The sequence below is a fragment of the Aspergillus sydowii genome (assembly GCF_001890705.1).
Source record: "Aspergillus sydowii CBS 593.65 unplaced genomic scaffold ASPSYscaffold_11, whole genome shotgun sequence".
Taxonomy (NCBI): Eukaryota; Fungi; Ascomycota; class Eurotiomycetes; order Eurotiales; family Aspergillaceae; genus Aspergillus; species Aspergillus sydowii.
Genome location: NW_024467869.1, coordinates 466,217 through 488,936, shown reverse-complemented (window position 1 = coordinate 488,936; position 22,720 = coordinate 466,217). Strand labels below are relative to the sequence as shown.

The 22,720-nt window shown below is 51.8% G+C and overlaps 11 protein-coding genes across 11 annotated transcripts; 6 read left to right on the top strand and 5 right to left on the bottom strand.

Annotated features, from left to right (window-relative positions):
* ASPSYDRAFT_48759 (ferric reductase family protein) lies at positions 1-2,585 on the top strand. Its single transcript, XM_040847699.1, has one exon. The coding sequence runs from the start codon at positions 409-411 to the stop codon at positions 2,413-2,415; it is 2,007 nt and encodes a 668-aa protein (XP_040699353.1). The 5' UTR covers positions 1-408; the 3' UTR covers positions 2,416-2,585.
* A 598-nt stretch (positions 2,586-3,183) lies between these two features.
* Positions 3,184-6,736, top strand: ASPSYDRAFT_92677 (uncharacterized protein; the record flags this gene model as incomplete). Its single annotated transcript, XM_040852717.1, has 6 exons — positions 3,184-4,150; positions 4,214-4,282; positions 4,336-4,512; positions 4,572-4,596; positions 4,645-5,250; positions 5,308-6,736. The coding sequence occupies 6 exons, from the start codon at positions 3,184-3,186 to the stop codon at positions 6,734-6,736; spliced, it is 3,273 nt and encodes a 1,090-aa protein (XP_040699352.1).
* Positions 6,737-6,785: 49 nt separating this feature from the next.
* Positions 6,786-7,361, top strand: ASPSYDRAFT_92676 (ankyrin repeat domain-containing protein; the record flags this gene model as incomplete). Its single annotated transcript, XM_040852716.1, has 1 exon — positions 6,786-7,361. The coding sequence occupies one exon, from the start codon at positions 6,786-6,788 to the stop codon at positions 7,359-7,361; it is 576 nt and encodes a 191-aa protein (XP_040699351.1).
* A 258-nt stretch (positions 7,362-7,619) lies between these two features.
* On the bottom strand, positions 7,620-9,381 carry ASPSYDRAFT_208451 (cytochrome P450; the record flags this gene model as incomplete). The annotated part of the gene is made up of 4 exons (XM_040843945.1): positions 7,620-8,044; positions 8,114-8,704; positions 8,883-9,099; positions 9,163-9,381. The coding sequence occupies 4 exons, from the start codon at positions 9,376-9,378 to the stop codon at positions 7,620-7,622; spliced, it is 1,449 nt and encodes a 482-aa protein (XP_040699350.1).
* Positions 9,382-9,701: 320 nt separating this feature from the next.
* ASPSYDRAFT_48756 (bZIP transcription factor) lies at positions 9,702-11,091 on the bottom strand. Its single transcript, XM_040847698.1, has one exon. The coding sequence runs from the start codon at positions 10,998-11,000 to the stop codon at positions 9,867-9,869; it is 1,134 nt and encodes a 377-aa protein (XP_040699349.1). The 5' UTR covers positions 11,001-11,091; the 3' UTR covers positions 9,702-9,866.
* A 335-nt stretch (positions 11,092-11,426) lies between these two features.
* ASPSYDRAFT_135177 (uncharacterized protein) lies at positions 11,427-13,283 on the bottom strand. The gene is made up of 2 exons (XM_040840716.1): positions 12,358-13,283; positions 11,427-12,290 (listed from the first exon to the last, which is right to left on the bottom strand). The coding sequence occupies exons 1-2, from the start codon at positions 13,047-13,049 to the stop codon at positions 11,816-11,818; spliced, it is 1,167 nt and encodes a 388-aa protein (XP_040699348.1). The 5' UTR covers positions 13,050-13,283; the 3' UTR covers positions 11,427-11,815.
* A 538-nt stretch (positions 13,284-13,821) lies between these two features.
* On the bottom strand, positions 13,822-14,750 carry ASPSYDRAFT_48752 (nuclear transport factor 2 family protein). The gene is made up of 2 exons (XM_040847697.1): positions 14,467-14,750; positions 13,822-14,397 (listed from the first exon to the last, which is right to left on the bottom strand). Exon 2 carries the CDS (start codon positions 14,381-14,383, stop codon positions 13,985-13,987), a length of 399 nt encoding a protein of 132 aa, XP_040699347.1. The 5' UTR covers positions 14,384-14,397; positions 14,467-14,750; the 3' UTR covers positions 13,822-13,984.
* A 411-nt stretch (positions 14,751-15,161) lies between these two features.
* Positions 15,162-15,976, top strand: ASPSYDRAFT_48751 (uncharacterized protein). Its single transcript, XM_040847696.1, has 3 exons — positions 15,162-15,299; positions 15,355-15,498; positions 15,568-15,976. Exons 1-3 carry the CDS (start codon positions 15,248-15,250, stop codon positions 15,768-15,770), a joined length of 399 nt encoding a protein of 132 aa, XP_040699346.1. The 5' UTR covers positions 15,162-15,247; the 3' UTR covers positions 15,771-15,976.
* Positions 15,977-16,231: 255 nt separating this feature from the next.
* Positions 16,232-16,626, bottom strand: ASPSYDRAFT_92670 (uncharacterized protein; the record flags this gene model as incomplete). The annotated part of the gene is made up of 2 exons (XM_040852715.1): positions 16,232-16,275; positions 16,344-16,626. The coding sequence occupies 2 exons, from the start codon at positions 16,624-16,626 to the stop codon at positions 16,232-16,234; spliced, it is 327 nt and encodes a 108-aa protein (XP_040699345.1).
* A 1,019-nt stretch (positions 16,627-17,645) lies between these two features.
* On the top strand, positions 17,646-19,178 carry ASPSYDRAFT_34461 (uncharacterized protein; the record flags this gene model as incomplete). Its single annotated transcript, XM_040845241.1, has 5 exons — positions 17,646-17,701; positions 17,980-18,045; positions 18,067-18,480; positions 18,723-19,032; positions 19,146-19,178. 5 exons carry the CDS (start codon positions 17,646-17,648, stop codon positions 19,176-19,178), a joined length of 879 nt encoding a protein of 292 aa, XP_040699344.1.
* Positions 19,179-19,790: 612 nt separating this feature from the next.
* ASPSYDRAFT_48749 (uncharacterized protein) lies at positions 19,791-22,328 on the top strand. Its single transcript, XM_040847695.1, has 7 exons — positions 19,791-20,368; positions 20,418-20,481; positions 20,529-20,881; positions 20,929-21,022; positions 21,071-21,338; positions 21,390-21,728; positions 21,804-22,328. The coding sequence occupies exons 1-7, from the start codon at positions 19,975-19,977 to the stop codon at positions 22,140-22,142; spliced, it is 1,851 nt and encodes a 616-aa protein (XP_040699343.1). The 5' UTR covers positions 19,791-19,974; the 3' UTR covers positions 22,143-22,328.
* Positions 22,329-22,720: the final 392 nt, after the last annotated feature.

Below are 22,720 nucleotides of genomic sequence, written 5' to 3'. Positions count from 1 at the left end.
GTTGCTGCGCTGCCCATGTCCATGCCCGCCATGCGCGGGAGGAGGCTTGGCTGTTCCATGCTGATTGAGTTGCAGCAAGTCTCGACTGTCAGGCTGTCACTGTCATCTGTCACTGTCAGAGGGGGTGTCTGCTTTATCAAGCTGGGACTGCGGGCGTCACTGATTGATCAAGCACATTTGAGCACATTTTGGCCTTGGCGGCCTTGGCGGGGACATCCCACCCAATGACAACCCGCACAATCAGCCCTAATCTGCTCAAAGTGGACATGACTGTTCTCAGATTGATGATGCCATCCAGATCAGGGCCGAGTCAGGCCCACTGCTGGAAACAGAATAGTCATATAGCCTGTCCGCTGCCAGTCTGTCTGTCTGTCACTCTGTCACTCTGTCATTCTGTCAGTCACAGCGATGAAGCGACACATCCAGGACTTCAGTGAGGACTCCGAGCTGGAGTACCACTGGGGCTATGCCTCCCGCCAGGTCCCCTGCACCAACGATGCCGGAGCCTGTGAATACCTCGATGCTGTCTACCATGAGCACGACCTGGGCATGATCTATACCTTTATTCTTTGGGCGGTGATCTGCGGGATCTTGCTTCTGTGGGTGCTTGGACGACACCTCTTCCCTCTGACTCGGGTGGCAGGTCCTTCGAAGGAGCAGGTCTCTGAGGGCTCGCGGCCTCGACAGAATGGCTGGCACCGGCTGGTCACTTCAATCAAGGCGTTGACTCGTCGACATTTGCTCCCCGAGAGCGTGACAGCTGTCTTCGGACATACGACCCGCCTGCAGATCCTGATCCTCGCCATCTTGATCGGGTACCTGACTATCTTTACCTTCGTGGGCATCACATACAAAGTCTGGTACAGTCCAGTCGAAGGCTCGCCCGGTGTCTACAACACCAGAACCGGCCTTGGACCCTGGTCTGACCGCATCGGCGTTCTCGCCTTTGCACTGACTCCGTTGTCTGTTCTCTTGTCAAGCCGTGAATCCCTTTTGTCTCTCATCACCGGCGTCCCCTACCACCACTTCATGTTCCTGCACCGCTGGACCGGCTATATTATCTACATCCAATCCGCCCTCCACACGATCGGCTGGACCATCATCGAGGGCAAATTGTACCAGCCCCAGCCCTCTGTCTGGAACGAATGGGTTGCCCAGACGTACGTCATCTGGGGCATCGTCGCCATGATCCTGCTCTCGGTGATGGTCGCCGGCAGCACCAAATGGGGCATTCGCCTGACAGGATACGAATTCTTCCGCAAGTCCCACTACGTCCTGGCCATGGTCTACATCGGCGCCTGCTGGGGCCACTGGAAGCAGCTCTACTGCTGGATGATTGCATCTCTGATCGTATGGTTCCTCGACCGCGGCGTCCGGCTCGTACGCACCTTCACCCTGCACCACTTCAACACCCCCAACACCTCCCACTCCTTTGGCATGCACGTCCCCAACGCCCGCATGACTCTCTTCCAGCGCGCCCACGACGGCGACATCATCCGTCTTGACTTCGAACACAACCACGACGAGTGGAAAATCGGCCAGCACTTCTTCCTCTGCTTCCCGGACCTCAGCCTCTGGCAAAGCCACCCAATGACACCATGCAGCCTGCCGGGCCAGAGCCTGACGGGTCAGAAGCATTCATATATCATCCGCAGCCGGAAAGGCATCACGAAACAACTTGCTCAGTTAGCCCAAACCACCACACCCACTACTACTACTACACCAAATACCTCCGTCATCCTCTCAGGCCCCTACGGCCAATCAATCCTCACACCCGACTTCTACGCCCAGGACGACATCAACGTCTTCTGCGTCGCAGGCGGCACAGGCGTGACATTCGTCCTCCCCGTCCTCCTCGCCTTGGCCTCGCAATCCCGAAAATCCCAACGGAGGGGTCTTCTCGAGTTCGTCTGGGTAGTTCGCCGCAAGGACGATCTGAAATGGATCGAGCCGGAGCTGGACCAGCTTCGAGAGGCTGCGGCGTCTGTGTCGAATTTCCGGATTAGAATCTTTGTTACGCGCGGGTCGCATGATAAAGACGCAACACCTACAAATACGACACTTTCACAACTTGAAGAGTCCAAGGAAGTCATCGTCGATCAGTCCTCGTCACGATCCTCCTCTCCACCACCCCGGATTGGCATGAAGGGGGATACGTTCGCCGTCCACGAGCCATCCTCCTCAACGGCGTCGCTGTCAAGCGGGAACACGGAGCATCCCGCCCTGGGCACACAGCTTGCGGAGTTTGTGGATCGGACTGTTAGTGGTCCGACTCGTGTTATTGCCAGCGGGCCGTTGTCTATGGTTAGGGATCTGCGCAGTGCTGTTGCTGAGTGTAATAACCCTGGTGCTGTGTGGAGGGGGGAGGAGAGGTTTGATGTGCAGCTTGTGCATGATGATCGGTTGGAGTATTGAGCTGGTCTTGATGACTCCGTTGTATATGAAATATTGAAATACCCTGTATATATCTATGTAAAAAATGGAAAACATGGAAAACATGTTAAAATGTTGAATCTTCCCTATGAGTATAGGGTAATGTAGTGCCGTCTGGTCGACGGTTGATTGAACAAAATTTTCGGGCGTGGCAGTAAAAAAGAGACCAATCATAAATTGGAAAAGCGCGGTATGTGGGCTGTTACTCTTCTACCCACTGATAGACTGGCAATTTCCACGCTCGGAATTTATTGCAGTCACCATTTTGGTGTCTATTGTCTAATCGCAATTTCTTAGTATGGTTACAGCCTCCATAGAAGTGCATATCCGCGCCGAAATTCATCTGTTTAACAGATGTTCCCTTTTTGCCTTTCATAGGGCGCGTACAAGACAGGAACAATAATTCAAAGTGTAATGACTGCTTCGTAGGCAATAAATATATAAAGTGAATATAATTCATACCACGAGCGTCTTACGGGCGAAACTATATTTTATGCTGTGGTATTCTATTAGACAAATTCTATTAAAACCTGACAGTAGATATTTGTGACCAAGGCGCTGGTTATTATTGGCCATCACAGCTGACGTGGCACTGCAGGACACGGACGGAGCGCAAGGCTGAGGCTGAACTGGTCGGAGACCCTGCTGAGCTGCTCAAACCTCCAAAGTGGATTCCCGAAAGCGACCTCTCCTATTACGCTCTTACAAGCGTCAGCGTACCTGATCGTGGTGTGTACGTAGGCGGCCACCATGGCGACGAATCGTCTTCATCAGGACTACACCGTCGCTTGGCTTTGTGCCTTGCCCTGCGAAATGGCTGCTGCCGAAGCGATGCTGGATGAGAGACACCCTGACTTGCCAACGGCAAAGGAAGACGACAACACCTATGTTTTGGGCCGGGTATACAGCCATAATGTTGTGATTGCGTGCTGTCGTTCTGGTGTTTATGGGACAACGTCGGCATCGACGTGTGCTATGCAACTTCAAACAACGTTCAAGTCGATCCGGTTCTTTCTACTTGTTGGCATTGGAGGAGGAGCCCCCACTGACAAGGTCGATATTCGCCTCGGCGATGTGGTGGTAAGCAAGCCGACAAGGGAGTTTGGAGGGGTGGTACAGTACGATTATGGCAAGACAATCAGCGGGGGAGGATTCGAGCGTACTGGATTGCTGAACAAGCCACGATCGGTGCTATTGACGGCACTGGCGCGGTTAGAAGCAGCACATAAGGCGGCACCGAGTAAGATGCCTACGCTGTTGGCAGAGATGCTAGAGAGAAATCCCGGCATGGGGAAGTTCACATACCAGGGCAGAGACCGGGATATCTTGTTTGATTCGGAATATGACCACTGCGACGAGAACGATACTTGTGATTACTGTGATACCCAAAGGGTGGTGGTAAGACCTGATCGAACGAGTTGCGAGCCTGTTGTCCACTACGGGCTCATTGCATCTGGCAACCAAGTAATAAAGCACGCCAAAACAAGAGACAGGCTAGCGCGGGAACTTGGAATCCTATGCTTTGAAATGGAGGCTGCCGGGGTGATGGACGACTTTCAGTGTCTCGTGGTTCGAGGAATTTGTGACTACTCGGACTCGCATAAGAACAAGCAGTGGCAGGAATATGCCGCAGCAACGGCGGCAACATTTGCAAAGGAGCTTCTTTCTGTGGTCCATGCAGTTCAGATTTTGGACACACCAGTACTGAAGTCAGACGGTACGTCATTTCTGGAGATGGTAGGAATTCCCAGCTTTCATTCACCTAACAGCCAGTTGTTAGCATTGCGTTATCATGCAAGTCCTCCATGTGGGAAGAAGTGTGCGCTAGATATGGCGGTGCGTCAAGACGGTAGGTACGGCGCAAGTGTGTTTAAGATAGCATTTACTGATGATATGGTATAGACGCTTCAGATTTTGAATTGATGATTCATCGGATATCGGATTATGACGAGAAAAGAGTTCATAGAAGGCTCCTGCAGAAACGGCTTGTGGGTACTACGCGGTGGTTCCTTGATAATACGGATTTCAAGGCCTGGTTCAGTGAGAGGAGGTTCTCTGCGCTGTGGTGCTCTGGGAAAAGTAAGCATTGTCGCCAGTTGCATCAGAGTACGATACTGAACAATTGCCCCCTTTTGCAGTCGGCTCGGGCAAAACGATAATAGCGTTGGTTTCTTGGTCCCTTTGTCTGAGATGTTAGCTGATATCCAACAGGACCACAGCTGTAGAGGCTGCCCTGTATCGGGAACCTGGGTGCTGCTCTCCCACGGTTTTCTTTTACTGCGAGGCCGAGCATCGTGGAACACTAGAAGACGTATATATCCTGTCTAGCTTCATAAAACAGCTTTGCGGATTCTTGCGTCTGAGGGGCGTGCCGTACCCAAAGGATATCACAGCCGAAATTCGCAAATTCTTCGGTGTTGAACGTATCCAACCGGACTTGACAGACCTGAAGCATATCTTTAGGTTACTGTTCGAGCTCATGCCAGACACAATCTATATAATTGATGGCCTAGACGCTTTGGACCAGAAGCACAGCAGATCCCTTCTGCAGTTTATCCAGTCGCTATTCATCTCCACTGAGAACCCTAAAGGGCCACGGATCTTGTTGTTCACCAGGGACCAAGTTCCAGGATACATAAACATAGCCACATTAATACCTGGCATTCGCCGGATCTTGACATCGAGAAATGTCATGCGAGACATCAAGGTCTACCTTGACACCAGCATTGCGGATAAGAGCTTGTGTAGAAGACTCACCGATAACGTCGAGTTACTTGAGGAAGTTAAGCAAACACTTCTTACCAAGTCATCAGGAATGTATGATTCCGGAATTCTGCTACTGGATGTGTGAATTTACTGCTGAGGTTTGTTTAGGTTTCTTTGGGTGCACCTAGTCCTAGAAATTCTCTGGGATACTTGTCATACAAATGCAGAAATACGCTCAGCGTTGGCCACACTGCCCAAAGGACTTGAAGAGGTATATAGCCGTTGCTTGGATAGAATAACGTTCCGCGACAGCTATGCACCACAGGTGCTCAAGTGGGTTAGCTTTGCCACCAGGCCCCTACATATCGAAGAATTAAGAGAAGCAGTCTCGTTCGGGCTCGAGGACACACGTTGGAACGAAGAGGCAAAGCCGCAGAAGGATGTTTTACTGGGATGCTGTGCGAATCTTGTTATTGTGGACCGTGCAGATGACTGTGTGCGCTTCGCACATTCGTCGGTACGGCAATACCTTGAGAAGCACCGCGAACAAGAAGGTGATTCATCAGAAGGTGATTCAAACAGATATATTGCGTACCCAACTATAGAAAGGGGCAGCCTAGAATGCGGAGAATTATGCGTTGTGTATCTCTCCTTCTCAGACTTCAGTCTCCAGGTAAGGAATCATTCAGCGGAAGGAACAGCAATCCCAGCGCCCTCTCCAGCAACAATAGCACAGAAGGTTCTTTCTGGCCATCATCGCACCAAACGTCTTCTCTCACGTCTTTGGCCTGAAAGGAGTGAGGCTCCTGTAACATTTCACGCCGTTCGCACACCGTCAACCCCGGATTGGGGACGCTACAAGTTTCTCAACTACGCTGTCACAAACTGGGCATTACACACAAAGAAAATAACTGATACGTCCTTAGTCTGGGACAAGTTCATGGCACTTGCCACATGTTTCAATGAAACTTGGAACGTTCAGCCCTGGGTTTCTGGTGGCCGCTCAAATGACTCGCGTATCCACGGGCTTTTCAGCTGGGCAGTCAAAGAGGAGCACGAGCCCTTGCTGTCGATAGGTATGGCTGCGGGACAATCATACCACCGCACCTGCAATCTCCCGCTGGTTGGTGAAAGACTTCCAGCTCTTCATGTCTCTTCAAAACTGGGTTATACAGCCGTAACGAGAGCTCTTCGAGATTCGTGCAATCTCAATATGCCAGACTGGGAAGGCCTTACGGCTCTACACCACGCAGCCAGGGGAGGGCACGATGAAATCTGTCACCTACTTCTGGACAACAAGGGTATGACGGTAGACACTGTAGGGAAGGCCAAATGTACACCACTGTGGCTCGCCGCCAGCAATGGGCACGTGGAAGTCGCGCACTTGCTTGTACAGAACAGATCGGACGTTGAAGCCGAACACACTGCCACAAACGAACGTCCTCTTAGCGTGGCTGCACGGAACGGACATGTTGCGATGATCGACTTTCTTCTCCAGATCGGGGGCCTACCCGGAGCCCAGAGATTATTTAGGTCGGACGCCTCTATTGTGGGCTGTCGCCACTGGACGGGAGGAGGTAACAAAAATGCTTGTTAAGCACGCTGACTTGGAAACTTGGGATTTCTCAGGCTATACACCACTGTCCATGGCTGCAGCACACGGGTATGGGGCGATAGTGAGTCTATTACTTGATAGAGGCTCCGATATCGACGCTAGCGGCAAAGACGAAACGCCATTGTCAGCGGCTGCAAGTAATGGACGGAGAGCTATAGTAAAACTGCTGCTCGACAGAGGCGCTCATATAGAGTCGCAGAGCGGGAATGGTATAGCGCCTCTATCATGCGCTGCAGAGTCCGGATATAAGGAGACAGCAAAGTTGCTTCTTACCAGGGGCGCTAAGATCGAGGCGAAGGACTCTACAGGAAGAACACCGTTAATATTTGCTGCATCACAGGGCCACCCAACCCTAATTCAGCTGCTGGCTCATAATGGCGCCAACTTGGAGGCCACAGATAATACCGGGCGTACGTCCCTATCATGGGCCGCTGGAAACGGAAATGACGCCGCAGTAGGACTGCTGCTCCAGCTGGGTGCTGACGCGCAGCATAAAGACTATGGGAACCGAACACCGCTGTCATGGGCAGAGCAGCGGGGAAAGGATACAGTAGTCAACGTCCTTCGGCGCATGGGTGGTGAAAAGTACTTGAGATTGGGCAGATGAGCCCATAGTACGATGGACAGTTCCCTCATAACGTCTCCAGCACATGCTAGGTCGTGCTCGCAGTATATTATGCATGAAAAGAAGGCGATATAGAATGCATTGCCTTGATATACACAAAAGCCGCTCTTACATCAAATTCAAGCAGCCGATCACCTACATATAGCTATGATATCCTGTTTTACGATGATTTCTTTCCGCCCATAAATTGAATTCATTCTTTCAGGTGCAATTTACAGACATGCAAAGCGAGCCAGGTCCTCACAATACGATCTCCTCCTTGCGCCTTCTGATGGCAATCTTCGCCATGTAATCAGCGTTTGCACCGAGCCCAGATCGTCTCACACTCGGCTGAGCAGCTCCAGGGGCCACCTTGAAGTCATACTTGAGCAGAATATGTGCAAGTGCAATCTTGACCTCGTTCGCTGCGAAGAAACGGCCAGGACAGGCATGGTTGCCGTATCCGAACCCAAGATGTTCGGGTGAAGGCGAAACCAGCTGGGCAGATGTTTCATGCCCAGGAGTCTCACGCAACTTCAGGAATCGATAGGGGTCGAAGGTCTCGGGGTTGGGATATATGCTTGGGTCCCACATGCTCTCGCTGGATAGGAGGGTGATTGTTCCCTTGGGCAGTAAAGTCCCGTCAGAAAGCGTGATGTCCTTTGTTACAAGCCGTCGCATAGAAGCTATGACATTGGGTTAATGTTACGATTTCCATTGGGGTGCTTGAATAAATGAGGAAGATGATAACACACCAAGTCCAATGGGCTTCAGCCGTTGGCTTTCCTTCAAGACACTGTCCATCAGTTTCAATTTATACAATGTTTGCTTCTTCCATCCGTCTTCACTGATAACCGCAATAAGTTCGTCGCGAAGGGCCTGGACGAGATCCTCTTTGCCGCACAGATCATAAATAACTTGCGTCAACAAATCGGACGTCGTATGGATAGCAGCGAGCGAAAAGGACATTTGCGAGACAGCCGGGTCATACGGACGACCCTTTGCAACATCCTCCATCCACTGCATGGCATCATTGAAGCGTTCTGTCGTTGCTTCTGAATCCTTTACCTCTCGTCGCTCTTCCAGCACCGGCCTTATGATATCCCTTGCTTCATCGAGATCACGCCGAACCTTTTTACAGGAGGGTAGAAAATGCGCTACCAAGGGGCGTATCAGCTCGGGCCATTGTCTCAGATCTTGTGCGGCCAGAAAGGCGTGGACGGTGTAGCTGACGGTGATGCGAAGCCAGTCTGGGTTGCGGCAGATTTGATCACCGAGGAAAACCCTCGACGACAGCTGTGCGACGATTTGGAGGATGCTCGATTTCAGGACCATCTCGTGCCATTCTGCAAAACGTTACTAACGTCACTAACCTATAACGAGACGTTATTGATCAAACTTACCAGTGTTGTCCGTCCATTCTTTCTCGAATGCGATGGACGCTTCTGCGGAAAGGGGCTCCGTAATACCTCCTAATCAAGAAGGTTAACCATATCCCAAGACAACTTGGATGCTTTCACTTACCCAGCGACTGCGTAAGCTTCGTCCGAACGGCCGTTTGGACCAGCTCGTCACTTCGCGTGCCCTGTTTGAACGGCTCAAACCCGCGGATATCGGCATGGAAATCCCTGGCAATCGGCCCGTTAAAGTCCAACGCAGGATGGCTCCGAAGTTCTTTGGCGTATTTCGACGCCAGAACAGTTGTTGGCCCGTTATCGGTGATCAGGCGAAAGACATCAGCCTGTTTATTTGGTTAGTCGCTTTATTAAAGGGGATGATGGTGGTGGTTAAAGGTGTAGTTTACCTTCCGCAGTCCATCTTTGATCATTTGCGGGGCATCGCGCAAAAATCGTTGCTTGCTGCCACTATCGGAGAACTCGAATGTTTTTCTCCCATTGATCAGCGGCAGCTGTTGCCCTTTGGGTGCGGCGACGATGTATAGCACTACTGGTAGGAGGAGCACGGCGAGAATCTCGACCGTGTCCAGGCCGGACAGGTATGAGAGTATACCAGATACCATGGTTGATGTAGATGATATTCCCCGGCGTAAAGAATATGAGCTGGTCGAGAAGGGAGGAGCTTTATAGCTGGTTGTATCTCCAAAAATTATGCACACTGATTTGTGCATCCGATCGGATACGCAATACGCGGATACGCATTTAGCTGCATCGCCAAATCACAAGCGCTATAGCTTGTCGATCCTGCCAGAACTCTACTGTAAAACTCTAGTGTACGAGATACGGAGTGGACCGATGAATCAATGCTGGGCCATGTGGGCCAGATATTCCAATCGGCCAATATTGATCCTGGTGATCCTTTCCAATTCAACGAAGGCAATGAATCATCGCTCAAGGAGTGGTAAATGTCAATTCTTGAATGGCTGATTCCTTGCAATTATAGCACGGTGGAGGTTGGAGATTCTTCAACAAGGCAGGCCCAAGCTCAATCAAGCAAGACAACACACCGTTAGAATGATTTTATTATTTAAATTCTTCTATAGGAAACAGATTAACCCTCTTCATCCGGTGGACCCATTCGGAACCGGATCCCCTCGACATCCATCCCTTCGACAAGCTCCGGATACCGTTCTATAAACTCCGACGTCAATCCCCACGCACTCTCGCGTGTGATGGTCTCGAGATAGTCTTCACGCATCTGCAAGTCATCATTCGGATCTCGCTCCAGGATGGGCTTCCCCCAAGGCCACCGCAGTTTCGTGCAGCAGCTCAGGTACCCCATCACGTCAACAAAGTCATAGCTGGTCCAGTTCTTCAGCAGGTTGGCGCGCATCTGCGGCCACACCACCATATCTATCGCGCGTGGGTGGTCGACCTGAAACTGCGGTTCTATGGGCCGGTGGAAGGGGGCTAATCGTGCAAATGTCGCGGGATCCGGCATGACAAGCCATTTGCTGAAGTGGTATAGGTGCCAGCCGAATGCTAGGCATTCGGCGTCTCGGATCGCACGTTGCCGAAGGCCACGATGGATCTCGTCGGCAAGGAAGTTGCGACGAGTTCCGTGCAGAAGATCGAGTGGTGATGGGGTTGTAGGGCATGCGGCTACGAGATCGGGATATTCGAACCAGGGGCTGGTTCCCGGAAATGCTATCTGGTTTGCCTGGGTGGTACTCATAGGTACCAGATACCATGCATTCTCTTGATTTCCAGTATCTCGAGAGGTTTCCTTGTCACTTGGCTGCGATTCAGCTTGGCCAGGATTTGGCGCTGGGCTCTGGACCTGGTCTGCATGTCGGCTGGTGTCCGCTGGCAGTGGGTTGAATGGGAGGGATAGAGTAGACACTTGGTCCACTCCAGGATACTTTTGCTGGGGACCAGGCAGCGAAATAGATTCGATATCTTCAGTACTGGGTGGTGTTCGGGTTGGCACAGGGTCATCCTCCATCAGAGCTGCACGTAAACGCGCATGTCGCGCTCGGAGAGCTTGGTTCTCCCTGTATAGCTGATTTACTACCGAAATAAGCTCTGCTGTCCTGTTGGCGCCATGATGCTGGTTGCAACTCGCTACCTGACGCTCCAAAGCCTGGATATGGGTCTCGCGTTTCTCCCGGAGCCTTTTCTGGCCTCTTCTGTCCCGAAGACGCTTCTTCTCGGACGGGGACAGCTGGTCTGACCCGGTTACCATCGGGACCTGGACGGTAGAATTGACTCTTTAGCAAGGTGCAGTGAGACCGCCTGTAAGCGTGGGGAAGGCGCGGGGTTGGAGGTGGAATATCCAGATTCCAGAAGCTGCAAGAAGACAAGAAAGGAAGAGCAACGGAATACATAGCCGAACGGACGCTAACCTCGCAAGGAAATGATAGTCTGGATGTGGAAGACGTATGGGAACCGGAAGTCCCGGCACCAACAGTCTGGCTTCTCTGAGAGGAGATTCCCTTCCTATCGGGTTCAGCAGGTGGTGCAGTGAAAGCTCCAGGCTGTTTAGAGCTTACAGATGTCTCCGCCGCACTGTCAGTTATTTTTAGGCAGTCATCTATTGAGCATGAAAGGAAGTTGGGAATTGCCACCGCCAGCCTCTACTTGAGGAGCTGGCTCCAAATGGACAGCCTGCAGAGATGCGGCTTATCATGCCGTAGCACATTTACCAATTGACCTATACCCTAAAGCCGCAGAAGGTGCTGTCAATATTGTATCAAGGACATCTCCGTCCGGCCTTGCCCACATTCCCCATCGCAGTGTGGAAATGTTAATGCAGCTGCCAACAACAACAAACGCCTTTATCTATCTAGTCATTATTTTGCTTGTATTTTATTTTCTCGGCGGCCTAAAAATAGCAAGTCCGCTCGCCAGGGGTATATCCAGGTTTTCTATGAGCCAAGACTCGTCGATTGTAGACAAACAACATATACTATCAAGTTGCCTCTGTGCAGTATATTACAACTCCTCGTACAATGTCAAGAAGGGAGCATCGCACGGACGATCTCAGCCAGACACAAGTACCTAGTCTTTGTAGGACAGGATGTACCGCCCACCATCATACTCGGTAACGGTGTAATACTCCTTACGCACAGGGTTATAGCTCAGATCCTCATTCCCAGCCATAAAGAAGCCAGCATGCTCCGTCGCAGTCTTGCCCTCTTCCCAGGTAAACAGATCACCAGCCTTGGGATTGCGACCATTGCTGCGCGAGAAATAGAATTTGCCATCGTGCGACATGCCGCCCTGGACCTTGACGATGTCGATGCAGTGAGCCCAGTTGGCCGTGGCGATGCCCTTGTCGTTTGTGCGCAAGCGGCGCGTCTCCGCGTCGAGCTGGTACTTGACGAGTCGGATGGGGACGGGGTCGTCGTTGTCGTCGACTTCGCCGTCGCGCACGAACTCGCCGACCATCAGGGTGTCTGGGGAGTCGCTGCGGTCGAGCGAGATCCACGAGAAGCGGAAGGGCGAGTCGGAGCCGGGGGTCCATTTGTACCAGCTGGTGTTGTTAGAACTGTACTTGTATAAAACGGACAGATTGTGATTCTGGATTCTGGGGGACTCACCGAACTTGAGGCAGGACATATCTATATCCAGCAGCTGAGTACTTGCCATCACTCGTCTTTCCAACGCCGTCTCCACTCTCAACCTCCCAGATGTTATCCAGATCGAAAGCCCGGATGCCATTACTGGTGTCAACCACATACAGAACATTCCCATACCACATGATCCCGCCCGCATGGATGGTAATAGACTTAAAGTCATCGTCCGCACTGGGATAAACAAGGAGAACATGGCGATACTCATGAGTCTTGCGATCCACAAAGCTAACCCGCACATTCTTGTCCCCCTCCTTCTGGTACCAACTCACGACCCAAGCCTCGTGGTCGTTCCAGTCTCCCTTGCCGAGTGCATCAGCGGAGCTGGTGATGCCCTGGGGCATCCACTTGGTGGTCTTGTAGTCGCCGGATTGCCAGGCCCAGGCTTCGTTGGGGTCTCCATTGCCGGAGGGAGGGGAGCCCTTGGTCATGGCGCGGTTGGCGGATGCGAGCACGGCAGTGACGCTGACGTTCTTTCCGGCATCCTGGAAGTGTTTGGATAGGGCGGCGAGGTGGGAGTTGTCGGCTTGTTCTTCGAGGGTGAAGTCCTTTGCGTCGATAACGTTGCCGTTTGCGCAGTAGCGAGGGTCTGCTGCGAGGGCTGGGATCGAGAAGGAAATGAGGGCGGTGGCCACCTGGAGGAGTGAAGAGTACCGCATTTTGAACGGATGAGAAAGAAAGGATGATGAAGTTACAGTTATTGTGCCAAGTGGCGAAACCTGACTTTATATACACGACTGCAGCGACACTGGAAAGAGACTTAAGCGAGGCAATACGAGAATCGATCTGCCTCGTTTCCATTCAGAGGGGTATAATAGCGAGCGCATGGACCTCCAGCGTCGCGATGTACCTTTTATTATCTCGCATTCTGATGGCGATCATCGCGATCATCGGCAATACGAGGTCTGACGAAATGTTATCGGCTGCAGGGCTCCCAAAATAGCCTGAAACGGGGCAATTGTGGGCGGCTCGTATCGACAGGGTCCAGTGGCACGAATAAGCCGCAGAGAGGCGATTGCTTGATGTAAGGCTGGCTGGAAGCAGAAGCAAGTCGCGAGTCGAGATATATAGTCTGTGGATCAGAGGTGCGAGCACTCGACCAGTGAAGCAGAGAGAAGCTTATCCACCATCACCGAGATGCTGAAAGACATATTTATACGGTCAGCTCCGATGTCCGTTTCATTGACGTCTAACTGAATTGACCCCATATTCCCAGAGCACGTTCTTTACATGTATTGAACTGCGTCCACGCGGAGGTAACCTACCTCGCAGTTAGACTTGCTGGTCAAGCTGGCATTTTCTGCATCCTCCAGCAAGGGATGGATTGGTAAAGGCTGACTTCAAGCATAACTTTAACCATGGCAAAAGGGGCTATCAAAGAATGGACATGGCGGCTGATGCGGTCCTCTTTTCATCGTGATCGCGTGTTTTTTGTTAAAAGGATGAAAGCCGATACTTGATTAAGATATAATACTAATGTTAGGATCGCATATTATCGATGGTAACTACTCGCTCTATGAGTGTCCATGTAATTTAAGCTCCAGCCCAATGAGGACCCTATTCCCACTAGTCTCTAATAACGAACATACAAATATCAGATAGGGGTCTGCTGATGCGAAACCATCTCCCACTGGCCCGAATCCCTTTGAGGCTGGTTTGATTTCCGCCACGTACTCGAGCATAAGGCCTGGAAAACTATTGGATTCTCCTCTCCGGGCCGTTCAGCCACCACCCGGTACGTGATAAGGGCAGAGGTCGCTTGGGAGTCGAGGAAGCGGACTTCGTCCTCGGATATGGTGTACTTTTGCCAGGGCACAAACATCTCGCTGGTTAAGACTGACTCGAGGCTGGGCGTTGAATGTTTGGATAGCGTCATTCCGCCTGGGAACAGCATGATGCTATCCTCTGCCAGGAGAGGGATCAGGGATGATCCGGACTTGCAGAGTGCGTCCCATGTTTTGCGCTCGCAAGCTTTGATCTCGGCTGGATCCATGACGGGGTATTTTCCTTCACTCGGCTATCAGGTTAGAAGCGCTTTGTCCGGGTTTGGCGTGGGAAGTCACCAGCTCGACCTACCAGGTGTCACTGCCAAACCTGCACAGCCGGTTTACTGCTGTATAATGGTAACCCGTTGCGACCGGTGCGGGTTTGAAGTTAAATATTTGGATGTGAATGCTGGGGAGCTGCGTGGCGACGTGGAATGCGGGGTGTTCCAGCTGCTCGTATTCCAGCCAACACTTCTCTATCAAACAAGTACAGTCACATTATTGCTACTCCAAGCTCTGTCATACCAGTCAGCATGAACTGGCAGGTCCTCAGTCTCGCAAGCCAGCGAGTTAAACCGACTGTCCAAAGTCGAGCTGCCACCAGCAAACATCGGCGATAACAGCCCTGGGGGACCACGCGCAACGTCATTGCTCGTATTCAGCCCAGCTCAAGCAAAGAGAGCTCTCCGATTGGCAAGGAATCTGAAACCAGGTCCGGGCGGAACATTCTCATCCAATCCCACCTCTATCTGGAAGGGGAGCCACCCATGGCACATACCCAGTGCCATTCTTCACAATGCTTGCCACGGACTCTTCAGGGTCTCACCAGATCCTGAATTTGAGACTCCTTGGTCTTGTTTAGACTTGGCTGCCATATCCGGCCGCCCATGTGTCAAGATGATGCTGTGCTTCGTATTTGTCTGATCATCTGCAACATTCTTGCCAATCGGGTTGCAGAGGCTAAGACATTCAGCATCATTTTCCTCCTTGCCAGGTTATAAATCTGCCTTGTTTACCCAGACAGCAGCAAGTTCCGCTCTGGTCCGGATTATGATATTCTTGTCAAGCTGGTCAACTATTACTGACTCAATATGCTTCTCTCCAAACCACTCGCTGCTGTCCTGATCCAGCTTGCCGCCACTTGTATGTACCAGCAGTTTACTTAGATTAGATGCCCGCCAAGTCCTAACTCCTACAGACGCAACTTCCACTGCATCAGGTGGATGCGGCGATGCCGACGCCTGCATTGGAACCGAGCACTGCGTAACCAAGACATTCACCACCCCGGTCTCAACCGTCGTCACCACCTGCGTCCCAACCCCCACCTGCATCGGCGTATACGGTGAGTCTTGGGACCCCCCCGATATATATCCAAGATACAATATAGATACCATTGTCTAATGCCAACCAGGAAGCTGCGACTCCGGCGGCTCCGGTCCGATGTGCTGCTCGACCTACTGCGCTGCTACCAAGTGTCGCAGCACGGACAACGACTGGCCCAACTGCTCGGAGGACATGGGACCTTGCATCGCGGACGAGAACTGCTGCTATAAGAATAAGTGTGTTGAGGGGCTTTGTGTGCGTCCTTCGTCATGTTTCCCGCCAGGACATTAGTTATGTTACGTGATGGTTGTGTTGTGATGATGTGATGTTATATAGTCTTTTATATCATGCTTGCTGAGTTGGTAACCCAAGAATGCCTCTCGCCAGTTAATCCAACTCCAATGGCCATTACTGCAAGTATATATTGAGTTAAATGAGAAGAAGTAAGAGCTGAAGGAGGAAGTCGCAACGCACTAGGTGATGGCCACAGTCCCTGCCGTAAAGAGAATTGTTCCCTCCAAGGAAAGAGCAGCCAGCGCCATCGCTCCTTCCTTGTGTCTCGTTATATACCACACTGCAAAGTGGAAGCTACGGCCATCCAAGTAGGAAGGGGCTTTGGGGCTCAGCTGTTGGTCGCCGCTGCCTTTTCCGCTTGCGATACGATATCAGCCTACTTGATATAGAAGGAACGACTGCGAGGGGTTATAATAGGAATGGAAGGAACCAGGGACGCATTGAGTGACTATCAAAGGCTACGTTATTCTGAAATCCATGCGCTCAATCTTGCAGGGTACGTCTAGAACGTAAGCATGGTCAACCAGCTTTACGGATTTACAGAACAGCAGCCTCTAAGTCCGCAATCACCGGCCAGAAGCTTTGGTAGAAGCACGCTCAGTAACGCCTGACTTGCGAAACAGAAGAACCAGGAAAGGGCGGCCTCTCTGTGTTGGGGGCTCGAGGTGAGATGCTCGGGGAAAGGTCCACGTTTTGGGGCAATGGAAAGGTCCTTCTGGTTAACGTAAAGATACAAAGTGTTTCCTCGAATCTCGACTTTGGAGAGCTTGACATCGAATTCTAGTTCACGGTAGCCAAGGACAGCTGTCCTGCACACTGCTGCAACGCGGAGAAGCTTCTTTCGAGCGGCCATGGTCTGAACTAGGTGGTACCATTGTAAACAGTTGAGCAATCTGGAGAAGAAAGCAAAGGTGTTGCTTTGGGCGAGATAGAAGGCAGGATGCAGGGGTGGGAACCTGGGAGAGTGAGGGAAATGGGGAAGGTTGTGCTATACAGGCCTTGGATTAAAACGCAGGTCACTCGGTTGCAATTTATGAAAGTCGATGCTCATTCACCGCAGACTACCGATCTGAAATATGCGTTACTCTGCGGATACGTATCTATAGCATAAGGCCGACTGGTAGGAGATGGCTCGCCAAAGCAAACTCAGTATCTCCAGGTCCCCAGGCTCCCAGGCAATTTTGATAATTCCGATCTGGACACCTCTCATGAAACACTCACTATCCTGTTACTCCAGCTTCACTTATATTCTTCATCCCTTTGCTGTTTAGCTTGCAGGCTTATCTTATTTGAGATGTCATCGTCGGCAAAGGCCTCAATGATTAGCGAACAATCTCAAGAAGGAAAGATAAGAAGCAAAAGGAATTTCATTACAGCTTGTCGTTGTGACCAAAGATAGCTATGGGAAATCAACAGTCCTCTTACTGTGTCTCTTTGGCATGCTGCTTTGCCCACACCCTGCTAAACTCGGACTATAGTAGTAGCACAGATGGACCTTAATGGCTGTGAACACTACATAGCTGGTGACATCGTACTTGGTAGTGCATTGCAATTAACCGCATGGCCAGAATACACGGGGATATGGTAGCCGACAAATTACAGGAAAATATTTAAAGACGAGCCGGAACTATGATAGGGTTCTGTCTTACAGAACTTTCGGTTGAGTAAAAAGACCATAATAAGCAAAGATTATATATATTTTAATTATTCAGGAAGTAGAAGAATAAGGAAGGAAGTCTCCTAGCTCTGTTCGATGTGTTAGAGACGCCCCATAACCCGGTATAAAACTCGGCATTCAAATGGGAGAAGTGCCCCATCTTGATATCTTGGCATGAAAAATCAAGTCAAGAATCGGGCTCTGATATAAACTTCATGGCAATGAGCAGTCCACGCAAGAACGTTAGTCTATCATCATGGTTACATTCCGGGTAGGCCGTGGGTAGAGGCCTTCTGCAACTGGCACTTGGCAGACGGGCTGGCCTGGATGGAAAGGTTATTTCGACCAAGGACGCAGACTAATTTCGCGATGTGGGCACGCTAGAAGCCGACGTTGTATTGCTTGCGTCTAGACTCGAGCTTCTCGAACACTTGCCTTTACGGTGGCCGGTGAACAAGCACAGGACAAGCACAGGACCCTGTCGTGGATCTGCTAGGCATCTACAGAGTGCAGCCTAGTAACGACAGGTTATAATTGTTAAAATGACAGGGTCTGGGTGCAAGAAGCAGTGTATGGCAGCTCTCACTCAACCCCTGAGTCAGACAGGCTAGAGGGGTATTATCCCGCGTAAGCCAGTCCAAGGCAGCAGCTAAGGAAGAAGACCGAATCCGGCGGCGAAGGACTGACTCCCATTCAACTGCTGGCAGGGAGTGGGCCGTGCATCCCCGGGCATTCTGGCATTCCAGCATTCCTGAGCCATCGGGCACCCCAGCCATCTCCAGCTCAATCTCCACGATTGAAGCGAGGCCCACGTTTCGCCCCTTACTTTTGTAATGCAACCCCCACATTTCACTCGCACTTCATATTGCATTTATGGGCGTGTAAGATGTTGGATATTCCATCCAAAAACTACTGCAAAGTTGGGCCACCACCCGATCGCGCCATTGACATCATTTTGGTATCAGGCGCGCCGCAACAGGATGAACCCGGCAAGCGCATCAGCCACGCCAATGCTTCTTCCTCGGCAGGATCAAGTCAACCGCGTCAACTGTAAGGCCAGAGTCGCACCAGGCTCTGTGTGGCTAGCGGGGCGTCGGGAGAGTTGTCTTTAGCCGGTGGTCGGATCCCGTTTGCAGGACAGGGGAATGAATGGTCGGCCTTGCCGATTCCGAGCCTTTTAGTTTAATCGTACGTTGTCAGTAGACCTCGTCTCTATGTCTGAAGTGGTATATTATATAGTGTGATCTGCTGTTTCATTTCTATCCTCGTTGGCCCACGTGGTGCTGTGACAGATGGAATCCAGAATCTGCCTGGAAGGTGGGCGAAAATTCCCGAAAGCTCAGGGAAACGACTGCGACAGGATTCCCTTGCGTCGAGTTGACTCAACAGGAAAAAGGCCAAGCTGGGGCACAGGATTCAGGATCGCCAGGTGAATGCGCCCAGACAAGGTGGGCCAGCACCGTGCGACCAAGTCACAAACTCTGCTCGAAGCCGGTCATGATCAGCACCACAGGATGGGAAAAAGCAGAAAAGCAGACAGCGGCCTTTGAGTCTCAGGCTTGGGGCCCCAGTTTGCCCCAGTTCTGCTTGAATCCGGGGCTGGTGAGTGGCGGGCGAATCTCGGCGCCCAGACTGCCCAGACCCCCGAGATGCTCAATCCGGATGCAACTGGCGGCGCTCTGAGCTGACGTCGGGCTTTTCTCTTGCACTTGCAGGCTCGTTATGCTGATTCTCAGTCTGTTCCATAGTGCCGCTTGTAGTCGGGATTCCTTCACCTGCTCGCCTCCTGCTATGGGCAGCTCTCGGCGTCACGCCACCATGGCAACTCTTACGTATAGACACCCCTTGGCACTGGCCGATGCTTGCGGTACTCTGGTACTGCGTATACTCTTGTATATTCCGGTCTGGTTCGAGGCCCCTGACGGGATCTTGTACTCGGACCATCGGCCTCTGCGCCGATTGTTAGTACGAAGCGGCCGGTGTATCCATGTTTGATATCTCACGGCCGGCGATCCTACACTGGGGCAACGCCGTCTGAGCCGCCTATGAAAGCCTCTGATTCAAATGCATCATGCCGAGAAAGATGCCGTGCCGCTAACAGAGTGACCGAGATCCCTCCAAGTTCCCCACCGCTGCCTTTCCTGACGCTCCTGGCCCCTTGGCGCAGCCCCCAATGGACAACATGACGCGCTTTTCGGCCAGCGACTCTGACGGTTCCGGGGCGCATCCAGTCAACATGCGGGGAGGATGTCATTTCCATAGCGCCTCGCTGCAACCCTGTCGTCTTGACTCCCCTGTTCGTCGAGACTCGAGACTCGATGGTGGGGACGTGCGAATTTTTTTCTTTCCTTACCACCCCCCCGGGCTAGTGGACGTTAAAAGGGACCGTTCACCCCGTGGGGATCTTGTCTGTCTCGACCCAGAATTCTCGTCTGACTCTGCTTTCATTTGCTCACGCCCCTTGCGTACACTGCGTGCTTCACGTGGTGCCCTACTTGGCTGCAGCCGACAGAGTCTTGTATACACACCATATCTACTACCACCATGGGCGAGAAAGACGATTACCCCGGGGCCCCTGTCAAGGATACCCAGCATGTCGAGACATCTAGCTCTACCGGCGCCGGTAAAGAGGATGGCGAACTTGCAAAGGAATGGTCGCACGATGCAAAATGGGACGAAGAGGCTATGCCTGCCCCGTCAAAGTCGCACAACCCCTTGGCTCGATTCACTCGTGAGCAACTGCTAGAGGATGTCGAGCGGTTCGCCGTTGATAAGCAGCTCGAGCATATCCTGCCGGATTTGAGGAAGGGTGCTCTTATTGCACAGGACCCGCAGCTGTTTGAATCTCTCACCGACCTGTCTGAGGAGGACAAGGTGTTGATTCGTCGGGAGAAGACGCACCGCTGGTCGCAGCCTTTTATGATGTACTTTATGACTAGTATGTTTCTTCTCTTTTACCTAACTAAGACCCAAACTAACAGTCATAGTCCTCTGTGCTGGTTCGGCCATTGTGCAGGGAATGGATCAGACGGCTGTCAACGGAGCGCAAGAGTAAGCCCATTTCCTTAACAGCATTTGAATGCAACTAACTCGAGCAGATACTACTTTAAAGAGTTTGGTGTCACCAACACATGGATTCAAGGGCTCGTCAACGGGGCTCCCTACCTCTGCTCGTGCCTCATCGGATGCTGGACAACAGCTCCTCTAAACCGACACTTTGGCCGTCGAGGGTGCATCTTCATCTCCTGCTTTGTTTCCTTTGCCGCGACCTTCTGGATGTGTGCCGCGCATACCTGGTGGAACTTGTTCCTTGGTCGCTTCTTGCTTGGTCTGGCTGTCGGCGCAAAGTCCACCACCACTCCGGTCTACGCTGCAGAGTGTGCACCAGCTTCCATTCGAGGTGCTCTTGCCATGCAGTGGCAGATGTGGACGGCTTTCGGAATTATGCTTGGTGGGTATCTCGTAAAGTTTATACACTCAGCGTACTAATGGTACCAGGGTATATCGCGTCGGTTGCGTTCATGGATGTCCCCTCGCCTGCCAACCTCCCAGGCCTCAACTGGCGACTGATGTTTGGCGTTACTGCAATTCCGTAAGTCCATTCCAACGAATCCAGGAACACTAACTAATAATATCATAGTCCCATGCTCGTCTGTGCACAGGTCTACTTCTGCCCGGAGTCCCCCAGATGGTACATGATCCGAAACCGCTACCAGGCTGCGTACGACGCCCTGTGCAAGTTCCGTCCGTCTAAGCTGCAGGCTGCGCGCGATCTTTACTACATCCACACTGCTCTCCAGGACGAGGAGAAGATGCGTGAAGGCAAGCAGCTCTGGCGTGAGATGTTCACTGTCCCTCGCAACCGTCGCGCAGCACAATCGTCCTTCTTCGTCATGTTCATGCAACAAGTACACCTGCCCAATAAATTCCTCACATATAGCAATACTAACAACACCTAGTTCTGCGGAGTCAACGCCATCATGTACTACTCATCCTCCATGTTCCGAAACGCCGGCTTCGGCCTGCGCGAGGCCCTGCTCGTCTCGCTGGGCTGCGGTATCACGAACTGGATCTTCGCTCTCCCGGCCGTATACACGATTGACACTTTCGGACGACGCAACCTTCTTCTCACAACGTTCCCGCTAATGTCCATCTTCCTCTTCTGGACCGGCTTCTCATTCTGGATTGAGGACACACAGACCCGTACCGCCATGGTCGCAACGGGTATATACCTCTTCATGATAGTTTACTCGCCCGGAGAAGGGCCCGTCCCGTTTACATACTCCGCAGAAGCATTCGTACGTCCTCTATCCCTTGACTCTACCTAAACCCAACCCCCTGTCTATTCAGCCCAAACTAACATCGTTCATTAGCCCCTCTACATCCGCGACATGGGCATGTCCTTCGCAACCGCCACAACCTGGGGCTTCAACTTCATCGTCTCACTAACCTGGCCGTCCCTGAACGCGGCCTTTACCCCACAGGGTGCATTCGGCTGGTACGCGGCCTGGAACGCCTTCGGCTGGGTCACGGCTTACTTCTGTCTTCCTGAGACCAAGGCCCTTTCCCTTGAAGAGCTGGACCAGGTCTTCTCTGTGCCGACGCGTACCCATATCAAGCATTACATGGAAATGCTGCCGTGGTATTTCAAGAAGTGGGTTCTGCGGGCTGATGTGCCCCCGCAGAAGCAGTTGTATGAGTATCATCATTAAGTGGGGTTATGGAGGTTGAAGGGGGTGTGGATTGATAGGTGGTGGTGGTGTAGGTGATCAGAGGCAGGTCGTTTTCGGATCTCGTGCTTATAAGTATTTGTTGGCTGTGCAATGTGGTCTATGCTGTAATGTCTGATATGTTAAGGTGGGGGATTGTATGATTTTCCTTAGATACCTAGCTCTGGCTTTTTTTTTAATTCAACATTCCATTCTCTAGCTTTTGTACATTTTCACAGATATTTTGCGCCAATACAGATATTCTGGTTCTATTTCTATAAGCCTTTTATTCTTGTATTCAAAATTCACCTTCGTTTCGCCTTGACGGCGTACTCGCCATTCTAAATCCTTAATTATGGCTGGCAGCCCTATTGAATTCCGAGTGCCCCTGATCGCCGTCTCTGGTGCACCTGTGAAGTGATCTGACAATCCAACAAGGCGGTGCCAAACTCAGCCTCGCCAATGGCCTGTGCGAACGGGGCCAAAGAGAAGCTCATCCCCACGGTCTACAGCCCATCGAATGAACGCACGCATGTATATGGTTTTTTGTGGGCCTGCAGGGCAACGAGGGGGCCGAGCAA

Excerpts from the sequence above, each read along its gene's own strand:
- ASPSYDRAFT_48751 (XM_040847696.1), top strand. The coding sequence starts at position 15,248 with ATGCTTCTCTCCAAACCACTCGCTGCTGTCCTGATCCAGCTTGCCGCC. Across the intron at positions 15,300-15,354 it reads GATCCAGCTTGCCGCCACTT|ACGCAACTTCCACTGCATCA; the intron begins GTATGTACCAGC and ends TAACTCCTACAG. Across the intron at positions 15,499-15,567 it reads CACCTGCATCGGCGTATACG|GAAGCTGCGACTCCGGCGGC; the intron begins GTGAGTCTTGGG and ends AATGCCAACCAG.
- ASPSYDRAFT_135177 (XM_040840716.1), bottom strand. The coding sequence starts at position 13,049 with ATGCGGTACTCTTCACTCCTCCAGGTGGCCACCGCCCTCATTTCCTTC. Across the intron at positions 12,291-12,357 it reads TATGTCCTGCCTCAAGTTCG|CTGGTACAAATGGACCCCCG; the intron begins GTGAGTCCCCCA and ends TAACAACACCAG.
- ASPSYDRAFT_48752 (XM_040847697.1), bottom strand. The coding sequence starts at position 14,383 with ATGGATCCAGCCGAGATCAAAGCTTGCGAGCGCAAAACATGGGACGCA.
- ASPSYDRAFT_48756 (XM_040847698.1), bottom strand. The coding sequence starts at position 11,000 with ATGGTAACCGGGTCAGACCAGCTGTCCCCGTCCGAGAAGAAGCGTCTT.
- ASPSYDRAFT_48749 (XM_040847695.1), top strand. The coding sequence starts at position 19,975 with ATGGGCGAGAAAGACGATTACCCCGGGGCCCCTGTCAAGGATACCCAG. Across the intron at positions 20,482-20,528 it reads GCTGTCAACGGAGCGCAAGA|ATACTACTTTAAAGAGTTTG; the intron begins GTAAGCCCATTT and ends TAACTCGAGCAG. Across the intron at positions 21,729-21,803 it reads CATACTCCGCAGAAGCATTC|CCCCTCTACATCCGCGACAT; the intron begins GTACGTCCTCTA and ends ATCGTTCATTAG.
- ASPSYDRAFT_48759 (XM_040847699.1), top strand. The coding sequence starts at position 409 with ATGAAGCGACACATCCAGGACTTCAGTGAGGACTCCGAGCTGGAGTAC.